Genomic DNA, 22,455 nt, shown 5'->3' on the forward strand with positions numbered 1-22,455 from the left:
TAGGTGGGAATTGAACAATGAGAACTCATGGACACAGGAAGGGGAACATCACGCTCCGGGGACTGTTGTGGGGTGGGGGGAGGGGGGAGGGACAGCATTAGGAGATACACCTAATGCTAAATGACGAGTTAATGGGTGCAGGAAATCAACATGGCACATGGATACATATGTAACAAACCTGCACATTGTGCACATGTACCCTAAAACCCTAAAGTATAATAATAAAAAAAAAAAAGATTACAAAAGAAAAAAAAAATTTCTTTTTTTATTTAGTAAAAATTATGAAAGGACAAAAGAAGATAAAGATGAATGTTTAATCTTGAGAAGAAGACATTTTGAATCATAAGGGAAGTGGCTGAAACCTCAAAGGAAAAGATAGATGTACCAAACTACAAGAACATGTACAATGTGTATACATTATATAAAACGATAAGAACAATGAAAACTCCGTGAACAAAATTCAGACTTAACTGATGGCTGAGGGAAATCAATTGCAGAATAAAAACTAACTTCCATAAAATATGAGTGATATGGTTTGGATCTATGTCCCCACCAAATCTCATGATGAATTTTAATCTCCAATGTTGGAGGAGGCCCTGGTGGGCGGTGATTGGATCATGGGATGGATTTCTCTTGAATGGGTTAGCACGCTCCCACCTTGATGCTGCTTTCATGACAGTGAGTGAGTTCTCACGAGATTTGGTTGTTTAAAAGTGTATAGCATCTCCCCTTCTTGCTCTCTCTTGCTCCTGTTCCCTTCATCTGACATGCCTCACTCCTCCTTTGCCTTCCAACACGATTGGAAGCTTCCTGAAGCATCCCCAGAAGCAGAAGCTATTGTGCTTCCTGTACAGCCTGCAGAACTATGAGCCACTTAAACCTCTCAGGTATTTCTTTATAGCAGTGCAAGAACAGACCAATACAATAAGTGACTTCTTGAAAAATTTTAAGAAAATGTGAGCAATGAGTAGAAAAATAATTAAAGACCGTATAGAAGTAGCTCACTAGGGACTTGGGAAAACATTCACCAGAACCTGGAAACAAAGAACTAGAAAAGTGATGATGGTCACTCGCCAGAGTACTGTGTAAGGGTTCAGAGCAATTCAGGAAGCCTGCTGCCTAAATCAGTCTCCCTGCTTTTATTATCATTCTTAAAGGGGGAGAAGAACAATGTGGAGATGGTACCATTGTCTACCAAAACAGAATGAAATGAGAAATAGAAATAAATAGTGTTCAGATTCTAAAATAATTTAGAAATGATACCGTATGTAAGATATTCAAATAACATGAGTTTTCCTACATTTCAACCAAAATTCATTAGAAAATGTATTGTAACAATATTTTCCCATTTCTAAAGGTGACAAAAAGTATAGCTAGGGAAATCAGTTAAGTAATAAGTAAGGATTACATTTGGCAAAATTATGAAACATTGTGTGAATTATACCAAAGTATATCCAAGAGGTATACCATATTTCAGGATTCAGGATTAGCTTTAAAGGGATGCTAATTCTTTATAAATTACAGTTTTAATGAAATGCCATCCAAAAATGGATTCTGTTAGAAAATTCACAAAAATATTTCAGCATTTTAGGAAATTTAAACATGAAACAATTACAAAGTTTTTGATTTGGCCTGCCTGCCTGCCTGCCTGCCTGCCTTCCTTCCTTCCTTCCTTCCTTCCTTCCTTCCTTCCTTCCTTCCTTCCTTTCTTCCTTCCTTCCTTCCTTCTTTCCTTCCTTCCTTCCTTCCTTCCTTCCTTCCTTCCTTCCTTCCTTCCTTCCTTCTTTCCTTCCTTCCTGTAAGAAAGGAACTTTCATTTTTGGTTGAATGTAGAAAGTCACAAAAGACTATCACATCCATCTTAAAAATGAGACATTTATTGAGAATTATTTTGTGCATTGGAATATAATTAATCTTAGCAAAAGTTCAACATGTACTTGAAAAGAATGTTTGGTCTTCAGTTAGATATAATTTTCTAGTAGGGTCAACTAGATCAGGTTTCTTGAAAGTGTTCAGATCTTCTATATTTTTACTGGTGTTTTGTCTACTTCTTTTAGCAATTACCATGAGAGAGTTCTTTTTTTTTTTTTTTTTTTTTTTTTTTTTTTGAGATGGAGTTTCGCTCTTATCGCCCAGGCTGGAGTGTGATGGTGCAATCTCGGCTCACTGCAACCTCTGCCTCCCAGGCTCAAGCAATTCTCCTACCTCAGCCTCCCAAGTAGCTGGGATTACAGGCATGTGCCACCATGCCCAGCTAATTTTTTCTATTTTTAGTAGAGACGGGGTTTCTACATGTTGGTCAGGCTGGTCTTGAACTCCTGACCTCGGGTAATCCACCGGCCTCAGCCTCCCAAAGTGCTGGAATTACAGGCGTGAGCCACCACACCCGGCTGAGAGAGTTCTTTATTCCGTGTGTGTTGCTATAACAAAGTACCTTAGACTGGGTAGTTTATAAACAATGGAAATTTATTTTCTCACAGTTCTGGATGCTGGGAAGTTGAAGATAAACATGTATCCTGAGGTCTGCTCTGTGCTTTCAAGGTAGCCCCTTGTTGCAGCATCCTCCAGAGGAGATGAATGCTGTATCCTTACACGGTAGAAGGTGAAAGGGCAAAAAGGATGAACACCTCCCTCACTCCTCTTTTATGAGGTCATTAATCTCATTCATGAGAGGTCTGCCCTTATTACCTCCTAAAGGACCCATCTCTTAATACTGGCACACTGGCAATTAAGTTTCAACATATAGACTTTGGAGGACACACATGCAGATCACAGCAAAGGGGTTTTTAAATCTTTGCTATGCCTATCACTTGCTTTAGTTCTGTTAATTTTGCTTTATTTATTTAGAGTCACAATTATTAGTATGATACACCTTCAGGATTGTCAAGTATTCTTGATAAATTGAATATTTTATCATTATACAACTTCCCTCTATTTTTCTACTACTTGTCTTGATAATATGGTCACTTTGAGAATAGAACCAGTCCTGCTTTTTATGGTTACAAATTCCATAGTATAGCTTTTTCTATCCCTTTACGTTCAATCTATCTGTGCCTTTATGTTTAAGGTTTTATCTTCTAGGAGTAACATTTAATTGTGCTTTCATTTATTCATTCTGATGATCTCTATCTTTTAATTAGAGTGTTTAGTCAAATCATATTTAATGTAATTATCAGTACAGGTTGTCTATAAGTCTTGCATTTTGCTTTATGTTTTTCATTTATCTCACTTATTTTTGGCCCTCTGTCTTTTTCCTGGCTTTCTTTTGTGTTAATTGACTATATCTTCAATTATTTCATTTTAATCTCACAATTAGGTTTTAAAACTCCATTTGTTATAATGAATTATTCTTTTATATATTGCTGGATTCCCTATTTTGTTAACATTTTATCTGGAATTTTTGCATCTATGTTCAGGCTATATTAACCTGTAACTGTCTTATAAGTGTTCTTGATGAAATTTTGTATAAAGTTGTTCATAGTATCGTCTTATCATAAAAGATTATATACAAGGATATGTAACTGTGTATTATATATTATATAACATATACAATATATAACATATATAATATATAAATATAATATATAACATATATAATATATAAATATAATATATAACATATAATATATAAATATAATATATAACATATAATATAAAATATAATATATAACATAATATATAACATATAGATTATATATAACATATAATATATAACATATAGATTATATAACATAATATATAACATATAGATTACATATAACATATAATATATAACATATAGATTATATATAACATATAATATATAACATATAGATTATATATAACGTATAATATATAACATATAGATTGTATATAACGTATAATATATAACATATAGATTATATATAACGTATAATATATAACATATAGATTATATATAACATGATATATAACATATAGATTATATATAACATGATATATAACATATAGATTATATATAACCTATGATATATAACATAGATTATATATAACATATGATATATAACATATAGATTATATATAACATATATAACATATATTATATATAACATATAATATATAACGTATATTATATATAACGTATATTATATATAACTTATATTATATATAACGTATATTATATATAACGTATATTATATATAACGTATATTATATATAACGTATATTATATATAACATATAGATTATATGTAACATATAGATTATATATAACATAATATATAACATATAGATTATATATAACATAATATATAACATATAGATTATATATAACATATAATATATAACATATAGATTATATATAACATATATATGTTTTATATATATATACACAGAGGGAGAGAGAGAGATGAGGTCTCACTCTGTCACTCAGGCTGGAGTGCAGTGGCCCAATTATAGCTCACTGCAAGCTCAAACTCCTGGGCTCAAGTGATCCTCATGCCTTGGCCTCCCTTATAGGTGCACGCCACCATGCCCTGCTAAATTATTTTTATTTATTTTTTTTTTTAGTAGAGATAAGTTCTTGCTATGTTTCCCAGACTGGTCTCAAACCCCTGGGCTCAAGTGATTCTCCCACCTGGGCCTCCCAAAGTGCTGAAATTACAGGCATTATCTACCCAGGCTGTATTTTCGTTATCTCTAAGGACTGTAGTAATTTGCATTTTCTTTTGACCAGCATTAGTATATTACTGTACCTAATTCTTTTCCATCGGTGATTTCTGCTGTTACTATAATTTCTTGACTTCAATTTTCTTTCATTCTTAATTTTCTAGCTTCTGGAGATGAAAACAAAATTCATCTGTTTTTAGCCTTTCTTCCTTTCTAAAAGATGCATTCAAGGCCACGAATTTCCTTCAAAGAATGGCTTTAATTGGATTATGTAAACTTTAATAGGTCATTTCTTTATTACAGGTTGAGTACCCCAATCCAAAAATCTGAAATTTGAAATGCTCCAAAATCTGAAACTCTTCGAGTGCTGACATGACGCTCAAAGGATATGCTCATTGGCATATTGTGGATTTCAAATTTTTGAATTAGAGATTCTTAATCAGTATGATGCAAATATTCCAAAATTTAAAAAAAAGAAAAAAAATCCCAAATCCAAACCTCTCTGATCTCATACATTTCAGATAAGAGATACACAACCTGTATTATTTACTTAAACATAGTTTTCTAATTTTTGTTATTTCTTCTTTGACTCAAGAGTTTTTACAATTTTTTTGTCTTAGTAAATTGTTTCTTTCTCTAGTTACCTTTTTATTATTGAACTTAATTTTATTCCTTTGAATTCAGAGAACATTCAACACTTGTGAGATATTCTTTTGGATTCACATATGATCAGTCTTGGTAAAAATAGTCTATGTGCACTTGAAAAGAATATGAATTATTTTACTGTTGAACACAAGTTTGTCAATTTTTTTCATATATTTTCCATCTATTGATTTTTGGTGTTTCTAGGATGAGCTATTGAGTTATGTATTTTACAGTCTTTCATTATGATTGTAGATTTGTCTTATTTTTCCTTTTCTGTAAATGTTTGGTAGATAATTTCTTTCATAAATTTTTGGGATTACCCTATCTTTCTGTAGATTTGAGCATTTTTATCACTATAAAGTACACTCCCCTTTTCTTCTCTAATGCTGCTTCTTACCTTAAAGTCTGCTTTATATAATATTATTATAACTATGCCAGATTTCTTTTGGATAATGTTTGCATGGCTTATTTTTCCATAATTTTACTTTAAAGTTTTCCTTTTTTATATTTAAATTGTGTTTCTTATAAGCAGTATATGGTCAGAGTTTTAAATTCTTCTTTGTTAATATTAATTTTTTACTTGGAGTATTTAGTTCATTTACATTTGTTATAATTATATTCTCCATTTCTAGAAGTTTTTTTCCCCAGATGTTCCCATTTCTTTCTGACAGTCTCTTGCTGCTCTTCCCTGAAATTGCATCTTGTTTTTCGTAAACAGTGTATACATTAGCTAATTTATCTACACATATTCTTATCTGTCAATTTCAGTATGTGCAGTCCATGAGAATTTAAGTTTTCTACTTGCTTTTGGTTGGTTTGTTTTGCTATCATTTGTAGTCTATTCCTATGCTTAATTTAACTTCATTTTGAAATCATTGTGCAATTTTATTTATGGTAGTCATGCCAGGATAAATGAGAGAAGGTCTTCTTTTCTCCAAAGTTTATTCATTTTTAATGTAAATACAAAAATAGCCCCTCTTTTAAAGGATTGAAGGCTTGTGAAATTAAGATTAGAAAAAGGTACTTAACATAGTGCTAGGAATATAATAAAAGCTCAATAAATGTTAGATTTCACTTTTAATTTCACTTTTAATTCTTAGATCAGTATGTTGATTTGTTTCCCACTTCCCTCATTAGAATATACACTCCATAAATCACACAAGCTTTGAGATTCTGTCTACTACTATATTCCCTCAAAGATCAAAAGAAAGTTTGTTGTATCTACACATTCGGTAAATACTTGTTGGATAAATGAATGGGTGCCAACAAACAGTAATGTGTTAAATGAAGAGATTATTCCTAACAGCCTTTCATGTCAAGGGTAGTCAACATAATCTTCTGCATTCAAGGGTGTAATAGCCATAAGTATAAAACAACAGCAACAGTTTTGTGATATATTTGTGAAACTTGTCATACCTAGAGTTGAGCTTAAATTTTAATTAAAAATTAAATTGATCATTTAGCATAGGTATCTACAGTGGCTGAATTTGTTTTTCACTTCTATACAGTATTTTCTGTACAATATAAATTGATTACAAATGACATAAATAATGATTTGATATTTTAAAAGATAAAGTCAAATTTTTTGTTTCTGTTTTGCATTACATTCTGTAGGTATATGTTTGGCACTCTTCCTCCACAATTCAATTTATTAAATTCAAAATAGTCTCAGGAGGACATGTAAAATCCATGAAACAGAAACTTGCATTTGCATTTTAACAAATTATAGATAGGCATTCAGTCTAAACATAAATTCTCTAGACTAGCTATGTTTTATAGACATATTTGGAAAAGTCTTCATTAAGAAATTTCTGATTCCATCACAAGCCATCACTGGGGCAATTTCAAGTCTTTATATAACGAATGAGAAGAAAGTTACGCTTCCGTCAAGCAGCCAATATATGCCTCATTCTGCAGCAGGTAATCTAAGATAGAGGTAACAGAAGCAATATTAAGAATTAGCAGATATGCTAAGTGTGGTGGAAGGCATCTTCATTTTTGTTGTAATTACTGAGTCAGTATTTGGGGTTTTGGGGAATGGATTTATTGGACTTGTAAACTGCATTGACTGTGCCAAGAATAAGTTATCTACGATTGGCTTTATTCTCACCGGCTTAGCTATTTCAAGAATTTTTCTGATATGGATAATAATTACAGATGGATTTATAAATATATTCTCTCCAGGTATATATGCCTCCGGTAACCTAATTGAATATATTAGTTACTTTTGGGTAATTAGCAATCAATCAAGTATGTGGTTTGCCACCAGCCTCGGCATCTTCTATTTCCTGAAGATAGCGAATTTTTCCAACTACATATTTCTCTGGTTGAAGAGTAGAACAAATACGGTTCTTCCCTTTACGATAGTATTCTTACTTATTTCATTGTTACTTAATTTTGCACACATTGCGAAGATTCTTAATGATCGTAAAATGAAGAATGACACAGTCTGGCATCTCAACATATATAAAAGTGAATACTTTATTAAACAGGTTTTGCTAAATCTGGGAGTCATTTTCTTCTTTACACTATCCCTAATTACATGTGTTTTGTTAATCATTTCCCTTTGGAGACACAACAGGCAGATGCAATCGAATGTGACAGGATTGAGAGACTCCAACACAGAAGCTCATGTGAAGGCAATGAAAGTTTTGGTAGCTTTCATCATCCTCTTTATCTTGTATTTTATAGGCATGGCCATAGAAATATCATATTTTACTGTGCCAGAAAACAAACTGCTGCTTATGTTTGGAATAACAACCACAGCCATCTATCCCTGGGGTCACTCATTTATCTTAATTCTAGGAAACAGCAAGCTAAAGCAAGCCTCTCTGAGGGTACTACAGCAATTGAAGTGCTGTGAGAAAAGGAAAAATCTCAGAGTCACATAGACACCTTGGGGAGAAATGGATGTTCCATGAAAAGAATCCAGTGAATAAATCCTTGAAGATCTGTTTCATTGCACTGGATTCTTGCATTGTCTTTTTAACTGTGTCATTAAAGATCACTGAAATCTTCCATAATTGTTTTGACTACGTTTCAGGGAATCTCAGTCTTTGAGGAGATTTTAATCCCACATGCAAATTCAGTGGCTTAGTCAGCTTCCCCACCCTGCAACTTCTTTGTACAAACTTCCTAGAGGAAAACCATCAGCCTGGAGACCATTCACTGTAAAGATTATAACGATGAGAATAAGCTCTAAAATAAGACTTGTGCTTTACCTGACTTTTCTGAAGCAAAGACACCCATTCTCCAAGAAAACCCAAAGAAAAAGAAAGAAAGAAAGAAAGAAAGAAAGAAGAAAGAAAAAGAAAGAAAGAAAGAAAGAAAGAAAGAAAGAAAGAAAGAAAGAAAGAAAGAAAGAAAGAAGGAAAATTAGATCAATCTTGACGTTTAGAACATGGAAGGGAGGAAGTGAGGACAGATGGTGGTGCTTCTTTTCAGTATGCTATTTTAATTATTTAAAGGGTTTTTTTTCATTTTTTAAAATCTAACATTCTTTTTTACTGGTGTATGTTTGATGTGTAGCAAGTAGTGAGAGTAATAGATGTAGTTCTGTGAAATATAGCTAGGGAAACAACAGTCTAGTTGAGGGACATGGGATCAAAACACTGATGAAATAAATATAGTCTTCAAAATCAGTGATTTGAGATAAGGCAGGTTATGAACCAATTAAAGTTGGGTAAAGATGTTTCTAGAAGCATAGATCCAAAGGCTGCAAGATTCAACACAGTCCCTGACCAAAGGACACAAGATGAACACAGGATAGAATCTGTGTGAATTATGAAATATTCTGTCTTAGGGCTTCACACACACACACACGCACACACACACGTTCATGTACACAAACTTGCACTCACAGGCATGTTTCAGATTTTGAGCTTTAAAGTGAATTTTTGTGCCCAACCCAGGTTATAAACTCAATGACTTATTTTGGCAACTTCCAAAAGTGCCTTGATCTCATACTTACGGCCTAGTGAGTGGAATATTTCCAAATGTAAGGACTTAATTAATTTTCTATGTCAGGTTTCCAAATCAATATTTTTATATTTTTAAACTATTGTGTTTAGAATGTACAGATGGTTAAGAGATAACAGAAAAAAAAACCTAATGCTGCTGCCTATTTCAACAAAATATACCAGGTTGGCTTCTTTGAAATTATATTGTATAAAGAACTATGTTCTCCATATAGATTATGTTGATTATGTAAAATTTATTCATTTTCCCATGTTTTCAAAAATTATTTATAATAATCGTTTTAAGGGGTGCATAATAACTCCCCTTGCAAATATACAATGATATATACTTAATGTTTATCATATCATTTACATTTAAGTTGTCTTCAGTTTTCCACTGTTAGAAATAAACATGAGTATTGTAAAGCATGAATACTATTCATTCATATGAATACTATTTAAAAGCTAACTTGGCTAGTTATTGAGGATATAGTAGTGAACAAGACATCAATATAATGAATAATATATTGTAATAGAAAACAAATGAATAGCTAGCTAACTTAAACAATTATATTTATGATATTGGGAGAGAAAAACTATAGGATGCTGACCTGACCTGGTCATGGGAATGGATAAGATGTCACTGAAGTTAAGATGGTTTAATTTGATATCTAAATAATGCGTAGGAGTAAGGTGGACAAAGGAGGAGAAATTTGGGGTGGGAAAGCATCATGTCGAGGTCTTGAAGCAAGAAGGAGTAGAGGGTATTCCAGAAACTAAAGGTCCAGTACGACTAGTATATAGAGAGAGCAATATGTAAATTATTTTTAATGAAAATTCCAATGGGGAGAAATTTGATAAATTCCTTGCAGAACTGATAAATTGCTCTGTAGATATAGTAAACCTATATGTTAATAGTGAAAAAATATCCATCTTGTTCCAGTCTCAAAATCAAACAGGTTATTATTTTTAATGTCATTACCTTGATTGCAAAAATATCTTTACTTCACATATATTTGATTACTAGTGAAGTTAAGCATTATTACAGGATTAACCAATAGCATATACTTTTTGGGAATTATTCATTTGTTTTCTCCTTATTTGTTCATGTCTTATACTTTTTCTTACCAATTTTGTGACTACTTTATACATTAACACTATGCCATATATGTGTTATGATTTTTTCTTAATTTGCTGTTTAGTAAGTAACTTAGTTTGTAATGTTTGGGGAAATAGGTGGGTAATTTACCTGATCTCATATTGATTTATGTTTTCTTCTGCTATTTTTGCCAATATTAGCTTATTTTTACTGATACCTGTTCCTTTCATCAAAAGCTCCATTATGTACTATAAAATACAGTTTCATTTCATCTAAAATTAGCAAACACAAAAATATATAAAGAAGAAATTGATTATGCACATTTGCAGTACTCAACTAACCATTGTTAACATGTTTCTACATACATTGTAAAATAGATCTCAACACAGATAGATGACAGTCAGATAATAAGCATGTTACTTAAAAAATCTGTTTTGATTAGATTTATACATAAACTGGATGGCTAGGTTATCTGTGGATGTTGGGATTATAGATAATTTTTATTTTCTTGTAGTATTATATAATTTTTGATGCAATAATTTATATCATATGAAAAATACAATAAAAGATGAGGCATGTGAAAAAATATCTGTTTAGTAATACTTGCTTTGAGAAACAAGGGAAAGAGAAAGGAACTTCTCTAGCATTTGCACAGACTGCATAAGCTCTATTTCTGTTATCTGCTGCCTTTGTAGCTCTGATTACTAACTTCGTTGTTTGTACTAATTTTCAATTACATTGGCTTGGTCCTCACATGTTTTATAATTTTATTGTGAACTCAGTTTTATTAGAATATTATCTGTGGGAATTCTTTGAGGTCAGGTTTACAGCGACGTCTACCAGTAAGAGTTTGACTTTGTAAAGGCTGACTGGGATCACTTCTAGTCTCAACTTCTTTAAGCTAAACTTTTCAGTTTGTAATGATTTAGGCTATATAGAATTTAACTTCTAGCCCAAAATATACATGAGTGAAAGGTTATTATAACAAATTCCTAGAGCAACATTCCTCTTTCATTCCCCTTTACATTCCCCTTTCAATTCCCTGCCCTGGCTGACTGTTAAGTACTCCTACTTTAGCCTTTTGTTGGATGTATATTATTTTTTCATTTGCCTATTAAGGTTTTGCCTTTCAGGGATCTTGGCTTATTGATAGTATCCAATCTCACTTCTAACTTCGGAGAAGTCCAAGCCAGGTACCTTATCCAACATGCATATGGTCTTTTAAAACATAAGCATTGGTTTATGAATGGATGAAGAAAATGCTGTATATGTACACAGTTGAATACTATTTAGCCATAACAGTTTTTTTAAAGAATGAAATGTCATTTGCAACAACATGGATGGAAAGGGAAGACATTATGGTACCTGAAATAAGCCAGAAACAAAAAGTTAAGCGCCACATATTCTCGCTCATGTAAGGAAACTAAAAAAAGAAGATCTCATAGAAGTAAAAAGAAGAGCAGAGTATACCAGAGGCTGGGAAGGGTAGGGGTTTGTAAAAGTATACAAAATACAGCTAGATAGGAGAAATATGTTCTAGTGTTTTATAGGACTATAGGATGACTATAGCTAACAATAATACATAGTTTTAAATACCGGGAAGGAGGATTTTAATATTCCCAACAAAGAAATGATAAACGTTTAAGATGATAGATCTTCTAATTAACCTATCAAATCACTATACATTGCTTGTAATCTCAGCACTTTGGGAGGCCGAGGCGGGCGGATCACGAGGTCAGGAGATCGAGACCACGGTGAAACCCCGTCTCTACTAAAAATACAAAAAATTAGCCGGGCGCGGTGGCGGGCGCCTGTAGTCCCAGCTACTCGGAGAGGCTGAGGCAGGAGAATGGCGTGAACCCGGGAGGCGGAGCTTGCAGTGAGCCGAGATCGCGCCACTGCACTCTAGCCTGGGCGACAGAGCGAGACTCCGTCTCAAAAAAAAAAAAAAGAAAAAAAAAAAAAAAAAAAAAAAATCACTATACATTGTATGTTTCAAAACATCACTATGTACCTGATAAATGTGTACAGTAATTATTATATAACGTAGGAAAACAGCCTATTGCGTAGAAAGAGTGATGCCATCCTGAAGCGAAACTACCACAATGACTGATGTTTAACTCCTGCATACCAATGTGTTCCACAGCAAGTTCTTTAAACAATTCCTGTGACATAGAGAGCCCCTCATAAAGATGCTTATCTAACCTTTTTAATGTTCATAAGTTTTAGCAAGAGAGTCTGAGATATAAAGAGCTGCACATGTTTTACCCAAAAAGCTTAATATATAAAGGATATTTTCTGGAGGGCGGGTGTGGGGATCCAATATCTTGCGGCCACCCAAAACGTTGCCTCTGTTTATAAGTTCCTATTAAATATTGCTTTCTTTTAAAAAAGATTGTGTATATATATATATATGTATAAGATATATATGTATGATATACATATGTATAAGATATATATGTATAAGATATATGTATAAGATATATATGTATAAGATATATATGTATAAGATATATATTTGTATAAGATATATATTTGTATAAGATACATATACATATATAAGAGATATATATATATACACACACACATATATATATATATATATATCTTTTGCAGCAACTTGGTTAGACCTAGAGGCCATTATTCTAAGTGAAGTAACACAGGACTGGAAAACCAAAAACTGTATGTTCTCAGTTATAAGTGGGAGCTAAGCTATGAGTGTACAAAGACATACAGAGTGATATCATGGTCTTTAGAGACTCAAAAGGGGGAGGCTGGAAGGGAGGATAGGGATAAAAAAGCTACATATTAGGTACAATTTACACTACTCAGGTGATGGGTGCACTAAAATCTCAGAATTCACCACTATATAACTCATCCACGTGACAAAAAAACACTTGTACCCAAAAAGTTGTTGAAGTAAAAATTATAAATAAATATTTCTTTTTGAGAAACTGAAATTGTTAGACTCTTTCTTTGGCCTCTCAGCTCCCTCAGCCTTTAGGGATAGTTTTGCATGTACCTTTTCACTGCAGAACATCAATTTAAAAAAATAACAAAATAAAAAAATACTTAAACACTGGTTTAAAGGAGAGTGACAATGCGGTCTCCTAGAGGAGACGCAAATTCCCGACACAAGTCCTCTATCTAACTCCAAGATAGCCTTAGTTAGGGACTAACTCTGTCTTCAGCACTGTTTCCTCTCATGATTTGCACTTTCCCACTATTTTTGGCACCTGAGGATTCTTTTGTAACTCTCTTGACAGCTGGACCATACACTTTAAAAGTATTTCTGAAAGCTTCTTTTTCAGTATCTTTATGTTTTCCTGACTGGAAGGATTTTTCCAGACATCTGGTTTTTCATATATTTTTATACAGATTTTTTTAATTTATAAAAATAATTTTAACTTCTATTTTAGATTAAGGGGTACAGGTGCAGGTTTGTTAGTAGGTTATATTCCTTGATGCTGAGGTTTGGGGTATAATTGAACCCATCACCCAGGTAGTGAGCATGGTACTCAATAGGTAGTTTGACAGTCCTTGCCCCCTGACCCCCGCCATCCCTCCCTTTCCACTTAGTCCCCAGTGTCTATTGTTCCCATTTTTACGTCTGTGTGTCCCAGTGTTTAGCTCCCACTTATAAGTAAGAGCATGTGATAGTTGGTTTTCTGTTTCTGCGTTAACTTGCTTAGCATAACGGTTTGCCATAGTTTTGAAGGCAAAAGTTGTTTGTTTCACTAGCTTTGTTCAATCTTTCTTTTTTTTTTTTTTTTTAGTAAAGGTATTCAAAATTGTATGTTTTCTGCCCAAATATCAACTTATATGTATTCCACAAATGTTGGCACATGGTTCTTGTATTCAATTCAAAGAATTTCAAAATATTCTTTACACTTTCCTTTTAATGCAAGATATATTTAACAATAATGAGATTTTTAAAGGTAACTTTTGTATTGATATTTTATTTAAGTTAGGTCAGACAGCACATGTGTATGATATTTGGCCAAGGATAAGATTTATTTGGCCCAATATGTGATCCATTTTTGTGACTGATTTTCTTTAAAAGAGTTTGATGGTGTTAAAGTTAAATGTATATACATTAGATGAACAATATTAATGATATTTCTTGTTTACATCTTTAATACATGACAATTTCCAATAGTTAAATTAGTAAACCTACACTTACAACTACTGATTTATTTGTTTATGCTCATAATTATTTTATTTGTAGTTGCAGTTAATTTGAAGCAATGTTGATAATTGCATTTTTATTCATGGTCATTTTTTATTTATGGTTATTTTTACTGATATTAAAAATGTTTGTCATGAAAGTTTTTGCTTTAAATTTTATTTCACCCTTGGTAAATTCCCTAATTTTGTTACATTTTATTTTATTTTATTTTGATACATAATATTTGTTCAACTTTGTAAGGTATATGTGATATTTTGTTTCATGTATATAATGTGTAATAAAAGTCAAGATATTTAGGATCCATCACTTCAAGCATTTATCATTTCTAGATTGTATGTTTTCCACCTCTGCATTTTCAACACTTCTGCATTTTATTTTTAAATGTCTCTTGTAGAAAACAAATATCTCATTTTTGACACTTTAATAATGTAATCTCAAAATTGCTATTGAGAAACATTTTTACACTTAATACAATTGAGATTACATTGTTTTCTATCTTCTCATTTCTTCTTTTTACTCTATTTTAATGCTTTATTGTAGAATTTTTTCCTTCCTGTTTTCTATTGATATCAAATTTTCATGTGCTGGGTTTAAAATTGATATCTTTATGTTCATTTCGTACAAAATTAAAAGTTTAACTTGTTCTTATCTAATGACAGTCATTTCCATGCTGCATGTTTTTATGGTATGGAATATTAATTTTTTAATTTACACATTTATTTTGTTTTAATTTTATTGTGATAACATTTATATAACAAATTTGTCATTTTAACCATTTTAAGTGTACAATTCTGTGGCACTAATTACATTCACAATGTTGTGCAAGCATCACCTTTGTAGTAAGTTTTATACTTGATCTTAGCCAAAAGGCTGAGAAGTAATGTAGTGAATTTTAAAAATATTAAGTGTGAGCCTTCCAACTTTGTTCTCCATTTTTAAGATTGTTTTGGAAATTCAAGATTTCTTGTAATTCCGTATGGATTTGAGGATAAATTTTTCTATTTCTGAAAAAAAGACTGTGAGAATTTTTAATAAGGATTTGAATGAATCTGTAGATTTCTTTGGCATCTCCCCTTTGTGTCTGTAGAGTAAAAGCAGATGAAAAACTAGGAGTATCTGACCTGAGGGTCCCAAGAGCCATATCTGAGGACAAGATGTAGTGAGGGGTCTTGGAAGGAGAAGAGGCATAGTACCTCCTACCTGCCCTAAAGGACATGGAATTCCATGATGCCACTCTTTCCTGCCTCTGGGTCCCTGTAGTCTTAGAGCCAGAGCCCACAGAGCTGGGGGTGGTGGCATTGGGGCAGATCTGGATGCAGCCCAAGGTACAGCCAGGAGTGACTATGACTCCTAGAGAAGCTCCTAGGGTGGGGAATAGGATATGTCAAGCTGCAAAATTTCTCAGCATGTCAGTAAAGGTTTTTGGTTGCAACAGAAATGAATGTAAGCAGGAAAGGAGGAAGGAGCTTTATAGTTAGGATGTTGTGCCATCTGTCCTAAAGTTAAGAGGAGTCCAATCATCTTTAGAAAGAGTCAGGACTCAGTCATGACTGAGATAGCCCCAAGGACCTCAGACACGGGAAGGAGTGGGTATTCTTTCTAGCTGATGCAGTCAATGTGACTCAGTTTCCACAACTCCCATTCTCTGTGTTTCCAAGGTCAAAATTCCAAATTCTTCACAGAGACTTATTTATTCATTCATTTGTTCATTAAATATTCATGGTGCCTCTACTGTGTAGTAGGCAGAATTCTAGACACTAAAGATACAGCACTGATCCATGGAGACAAAAATACCTATTTTACATCTTACATTGCAGTGGGCACAGAATAAGATTGGCTCCACTTGGGTTAGGTATCCACCACTAATTCAATCAGCTGTGGCCAGATGGAGTTCCTGAGCCAAGAGGCTTCTCCCAATGGGTTCTACTACAATGAATAATTGTTCTTTAAGACACACATGGATTCTTGATTGTCAATTCAGAAAGCAGATAGTGGGCTTTAAAATACAAGGCATAGTTGAGTTCATTCAGTCACCTTGACAGCAACCGTTTTTTCTAGGAGACTGGATGTTCTCAAGAGCAGCCTGTCCATCTTGCATCCCCCAGGTTCTCTGGATTCTCCACCTCCAAGCAGAAGGAGCAGAACTGGAATGCTCTTTCATATCATCAGCTTTCTCCTCACACCAGACGTTACTCACCACAGCCTGGGACTGTGGGTTGGACTTCTCCCTCTTTTGCTATCTTCAGCTCCTGATCTGACTAGAATCTTCTGTAAACAGGGACAAGGCTTGCTTTTTCTGGTATCTGCCATGGCAGAAGCCAGCCCAGGGCTCAGGGAAGCCTTAATGAGGCCTGCAGGAAAAAAAAAAAAAAATATGTATATATATATATATAAAATAAAAATATAAGTGTGAGTTTTCCAACTTTGTTCTCCTTTTTAAAGATTGTTTTGGGTATTTGGATTCCCTTGTAATTTCACTCGAATTTGAGGATTAGTTTTCCTCTTTCTGAAAATAAGTCTGTAGAAATTTTTGATAGGAATTTTAATACATCTTTAAATTGCTTTGGGTAGTATTGATATCTTAACAATATCAAGTCATCTTATCCATGAACATGGGATGTCTTTCTACTTACTCGTGTCTTCCTTAATGTCTTTCAACAATGTTTCACCATTTTTTCTATATAAGTATTTTGCTTCTTTGGTGAAATTTATTCCTAGTTATTTCATTATTTTGGAATTGTTTTCTTAATTTACCTTTTATATTCACTGTTCAGATTGCTGGTGTGAATCAGCACAACAGAGTTTTATGTGTTGATCTTGTACCTACAACTGGAGTTTTAAGATTTTTATAGTATACAGATGTTCTTTTCTTAATTTTTTTTTTAATTTTTGACATCTTAAGCCTTACAAAATTTCTTTTAAACTTTATTCCAAGTATGTCATATAGGTATCTCCTCACCCCATTATAGTTTTTGTTAATACATCCTCCAAAGTGTTGAAAAAAGTTCTATGTTTAGTAAACGTCTGAAAACTATATATCTGAGAATATTTTTATTTAACCTGAACATTTAGATGTGCTGTCAAATATAAATACATAACTTATTGTGTTTAAGTTGAAATGCTGTTAAAATCATTTTATTTATGCCATTGCAGAGAGAAACAAAATAGTCACCTGTCCATTAATATTATGATATGCACTGGGCATTAATATTGAATAAAGAAAAGAACTACATATGAAGGAAAAAAACAACTAAGTCCATTTAGGTTTGTTTACATTTTCAGTGAATAATGGAAAACAAATTGTTAAACCATAATTATTATGTTGCCATATTTTATGATTTCATGTGACTGGCATTGTCTTAGTCCGTTTTGCTGCTATAAAAAAAATCTGAGATGAGGTAATTTATAAATAACAGAAATTTATTTTATCATAGTGCTGAAGGCTAGAAAGTCCAAGACTAAGGCATTGGCAGGTTTGGTGTCTGGTGAGGGCCTCGTCACTGCTTCCAACATGGAACCTTGAATGCTGTATCTTTTCATAGTAGAAGAGGGGAAAGGTTAAAAGACCTATTTAGTTCCCTTCAGGCCTTTTAATCCCATCATAATGGGAAACCCATCATAATCATCTCCTAAAAGGTCCCACCTCTTAATATTGTTGCATTAGGGATTACATTTCCACATGAATTTTGAAGACAATACAAACATTCAAACTATGGCAATCATAAAATGTGAAATTTGGCCAAATATTATGGATAGGAAATTGTAATTAAGACACATTAATAAAGGCTCTATAGCAAAACAACTAGATAAGAGAATCATGATTTATTGAATGGAATACCAAAAAAATCAATAATAATAGTACCTAAAATTTTTTGAGTATATATGATAAGAAATATTCTAAGTATTTTAAATGCAAGACTTTATTTAATCATAATATTTCTATGAGATAGATAGCACTATGATCAATGTTTTACACATTGGAGAAAGAAAAGATTCGGCACAATCTAAATCACACAATCATTAAAACTGAGAATGAACTTCAACTTCAGCTGTCTGGCACCAGAGCTGAAGCTCTTAACTGTTATATATATTTCAAGCCTTGTCCAAACTTTGTTATTTAGCAAATAAATTATTTGTCTCCATGGATCCCAAATATTCTATTTCTTCGTCATTTTTATACAAACAGACAAGACTATTCCCAATATGCTATTATAATAAAGTGTTTTATGCTTGAATTATTGTCTCTATATAGTTCTCCATTAATTAATACTGTTCCTCTTCTTAAAGAGATGTGCATATTTCTCATTCATGGGATCCCTTCTCAACAGGGATTATATTGCTCTGTTTTCATGAGGTTCACATATACCCCCATAAATCTGTACAACTATTATATGTCCATAATAATTAAATTTAAAAAAATAAAAAATACAACAAACAAGATAACTAAATGAATTTTTAACAAATAGAAGATTATTTCACCCAACAAAAAGATAGGGGAACGTTAGCAAAAGGAATGGTGGTGAAATTTAGTATATTTAACTATTTAATTTCAGGTAGAAAGCAAAAATCAAGGAAGACTGGGTTATGATTGTGACAAGGAAAGGTAATGTTTTGTATAAAGTGATGACAGGAGATAACAAACTGCTGTATGTCTTGTGAGGAATTAGAAGGAGAATAATCTGGCCAGGCACAGTGGCTCACACTTGTAATCTCAACACTTTGGGAGGCCAAGGCAGGAGGATCACTAGAGGCCAGGAGTTCAAGACCAGCCTAAGCAACAAAGTGAAACTTTGTCTCAAAAAAAAAGAAAAGAGAATAATCTGAAAGTTACAAGAGAGGGAAAGAAAAACACCCACCCCAGGTTTAGACCCGCTTTTATGAGGATGTGAGAGAGAAAACAGCTGCCACAGGATTCAATTGTAGAGTATTAAAATGAAAAGATCCATGGACATGAGTGATGAATGAACTGGGAGGGGCACCAAATTATATACTTATTTTTATTAATCCTTAGCTTAAATCTAATGTTTCTTCTGTCTTGAATGTAAGTAACAAGCACATACCATACCAGCAGGATCTGTAATTTTTTCACTTTGGGAAGTCAAAAATCTTTGTCATTACAAGTACCTCCTATTATCATTCACTTTCACCATTGGTCTTTCTGCCAGATATTTTTGTTATGTCAATTAAAAAGCAAATAAATTCCTATATTATATTAAAATTATATTACATACTGCAGGAAAAAGGCATATACATATGGATTCCTTATAAATTTCAAATATTTTTATTTCATGCACTTAAAAACATTATTCTGAAATTACAGCACGCACCAGACTGGCAAAGTAGCCCATTGAACAAAAAAGTTCCAGAACCTCAAGTTCAAATGAAGAAGATAAAGTGAACTGTTAGTGAAATGAATGAGAATATAAGGCTTCTGCGAATGGTTTACTAGGGATCCCAATGGATATAGTGAAGAGTTTAGAATGGGGTGGGAGATAAAGTCAGCAACTATTCAAAATTTAAGTTGTCAGAAAATAGGACAGTATGGCAGTATTCTGTTCTTGATTTATAAATATGAAGAGTATAGTCATTTCCCTTGATCAGTAATAATAAGCGGCATAATTCAAGGACAAATGCCTGTAAACGATGTAAGATTCTAAAGAATGGTACACAGTATTTCAACAAAGAAAAGAAAATGAAATTTAAGAAACATCTGCCTAAGTAGGTTTGTGTTTGCTCACTTCTCATAGAAAGACATACAGGAAATGATGTCATAAGTTTCCCAGTATTTCTTCTGTTTTCTAGTAGAGACAGAAATAATCAATAAACTAACATTCTATATTAAAATGTTTCTGCAATGGAAATACATGTTAAAGTCTGTCAGCTAGGATCCCTCTTTAACTTCTCAATGCTAAGATAAAATCCAAAGGGCAAATAACACATAAACACACACACACACACACACACACACACAAAACACATTCAATGGTGTCAAATAAATTGAGATCATTTGGGTTTTATTTATAGCAAGGAAAGATAAAAGAAGCTGGCATTTTAGTAAGTATAGGCCCTTAGGTAACTCTGGTCATATCCTATAGCATATTTTCATTTACATTTGAATATAGGCATAATAACTTTCTTAAATTGATCAGTATTCCACACTGCTGAAGAAAAGAACTGATGTAGGGGAAAAGACCGTGATTCAGAAGGCAAGCTTGGATTCTATATCTGGATTTACCAAGAAATTTTAATATGTCAGTTATTAATCACCCACCTACATGATATATTTTCATTTTCATCTTTTCTGGACATTACAAATTGATCCCAGAGTAGTTCCATTTCCAAATAATAACCTTGAATCTACTTTATTTCCCTCCTCAAAATTTTATCATTCAAAAAGTTTAATTAAAATAATGAAATATTGCATTCCCTGAGATGTAAACATGGTGCAAGCTTGTCTGTCAGTTGGATGCAAATCAATTTCTTTACTCTAGTGAAGTCCTGCTCAGAATTTTACCTCTTTTATGGCTTTGGTCATGACAAGCACAGTGCGTATTTTTGAGTTGTATAATCTAATATTTCTTCAGAAACTAAATTCACAGAGAAGCATGAAAGAGACCCCAAATTTCACTTAATAGAATAACAACAGCCATTTACTTTCTCATAAAAATCTGCAAGATTAATTTTTATCTCTTTATTTTGTCTAAAACCCTGAACATATGATACATTATCTCATTAAATACTTTGTATTGTTGTGTTTGATAAGCAATATTTAATATTGCCTTAAAATTTAATATTAGTTTCAAAATAAAATTTCTGGAAACCATGTATTGCTGTGTGCCTTTTTCTATTATTTCAAATGTGTTCTACTATGCCCAGTGACATGTTTCAATATGTCCCGATAAAACAGTGTGTTTCCAAAGTGTGTATAATTAACATACTAATATTTATAATACACCTGCTGCCAAAAAACAGAGCTAAGAAAATTCAGAGCATGTATTCTTATTGCTCAGTTCAGATTGAAGAGTCTTGTATATCTATCAGGCTTTTTAGTTCTAAAAATATCACTTTCTTGCTCTTTGTCCTCCTCACAGTTCAGACTGATCTGTTTCCATTCTAAAGATAAGTGACCAGTATTTTGACTATTTTTTCTATGTACGGAAGCTACATTCAGGTACAAAGCAAGAACACTCTAAGAAACCCTAACATCTAAACCAGAATTTTCTGTGTCTCATTACTGACAACACTACAATGTCATGTTTATTTCCCTCATTGTACCTTCTGTTGAGAAGACAAACACTACAGAGCTTTTTGAGGATATTGGGAATTACCCAAATAATGTATTTCTCAATGCCCTAGTGAATAGAGTGTCCTTTCGGCCCTCTTAAGTCATATAATGGGGAGAAGGTGAAGTTCGCATACGATAAATTCACCTTAATACTCCTATCTTCCTACACCTTTAGATTCTTTCCTCTACATTCCACCAGTTATGCCATTTAAGCCTCATTTAATGTTAATAATAATTTGTTTAAAGCTTTAGTCAACCAAGCAAGTAAACTGGCTACACAAGCTAACACATTAAACCTAGAATCTGTAATAGCGATAACTATGTCAATATACTAACTAGGATGGATAGTCATCCAGCAAATTAAATTCTAGCCATATTTTCCAAGTAATTGATACCTTCTTGAAGTTCCTGGTCAACAGCTCAGATTGATAAATCCAAAATATACAGAGCTTAAAATGAGAAAGACTGTGCAAATTTAAGAAATCAGATCCATTCCCATTTGCATCCTAGAGCCTTTCAGTCATCACTGCACCAAAGGAAATTACTGGCCCCAATCACTGAAGTCTTTAGGCAGCTCTAGCCCACAGCAGGACTGGCTATCTTCTTCATCTGCATCACAGCTAACAAAAAGAAGAGATAAAGACAACTATATCATG

The 22,455-nt window shown here is 32.8% G+C and overlaps 1 protein-coding gene across 1 annotated transcript; it reads left to right on the top strand.

The window, feature by feature from the left end:
* Positions 1 to 7,150: 7,150 nt before the first annotated feature.
* Positions 7,151 to 8,288, top strand: TAS2R10 (taste 2 receptor member 10). The gene has a single exon (XM_055280642.1). It carries the CDS (start codon positions 7,238 to 7,240, stop codon positions 8,159 to 8,161), a length of 924 nt encoding a protein of 307 aa, XP_055136617.1. The 5' UTR covers positions 7,151 to 7,237; the 3' UTR covers positions 8,162 to 8,288.
* The last annotated feature ends 14,167 nt before the right edge of the window (positions 8,289 to 22,455 follow it).

Source organism: Symphalangus syndactylus, chromosome 5 (assembly GCF_028878055.3).
Source record: "Symphalangus syndactylus isolate Jambi chromosome 5, NHGRI_mSymSyn1-v2.1_pri, whole genome shotgun sequence".
Lineage (NCBI taxonomy): Eukaryota > Metazoa > Chordata > Mammalia > Primates > Hylobatidae > Symphalangus > Symphalangus syndactylus.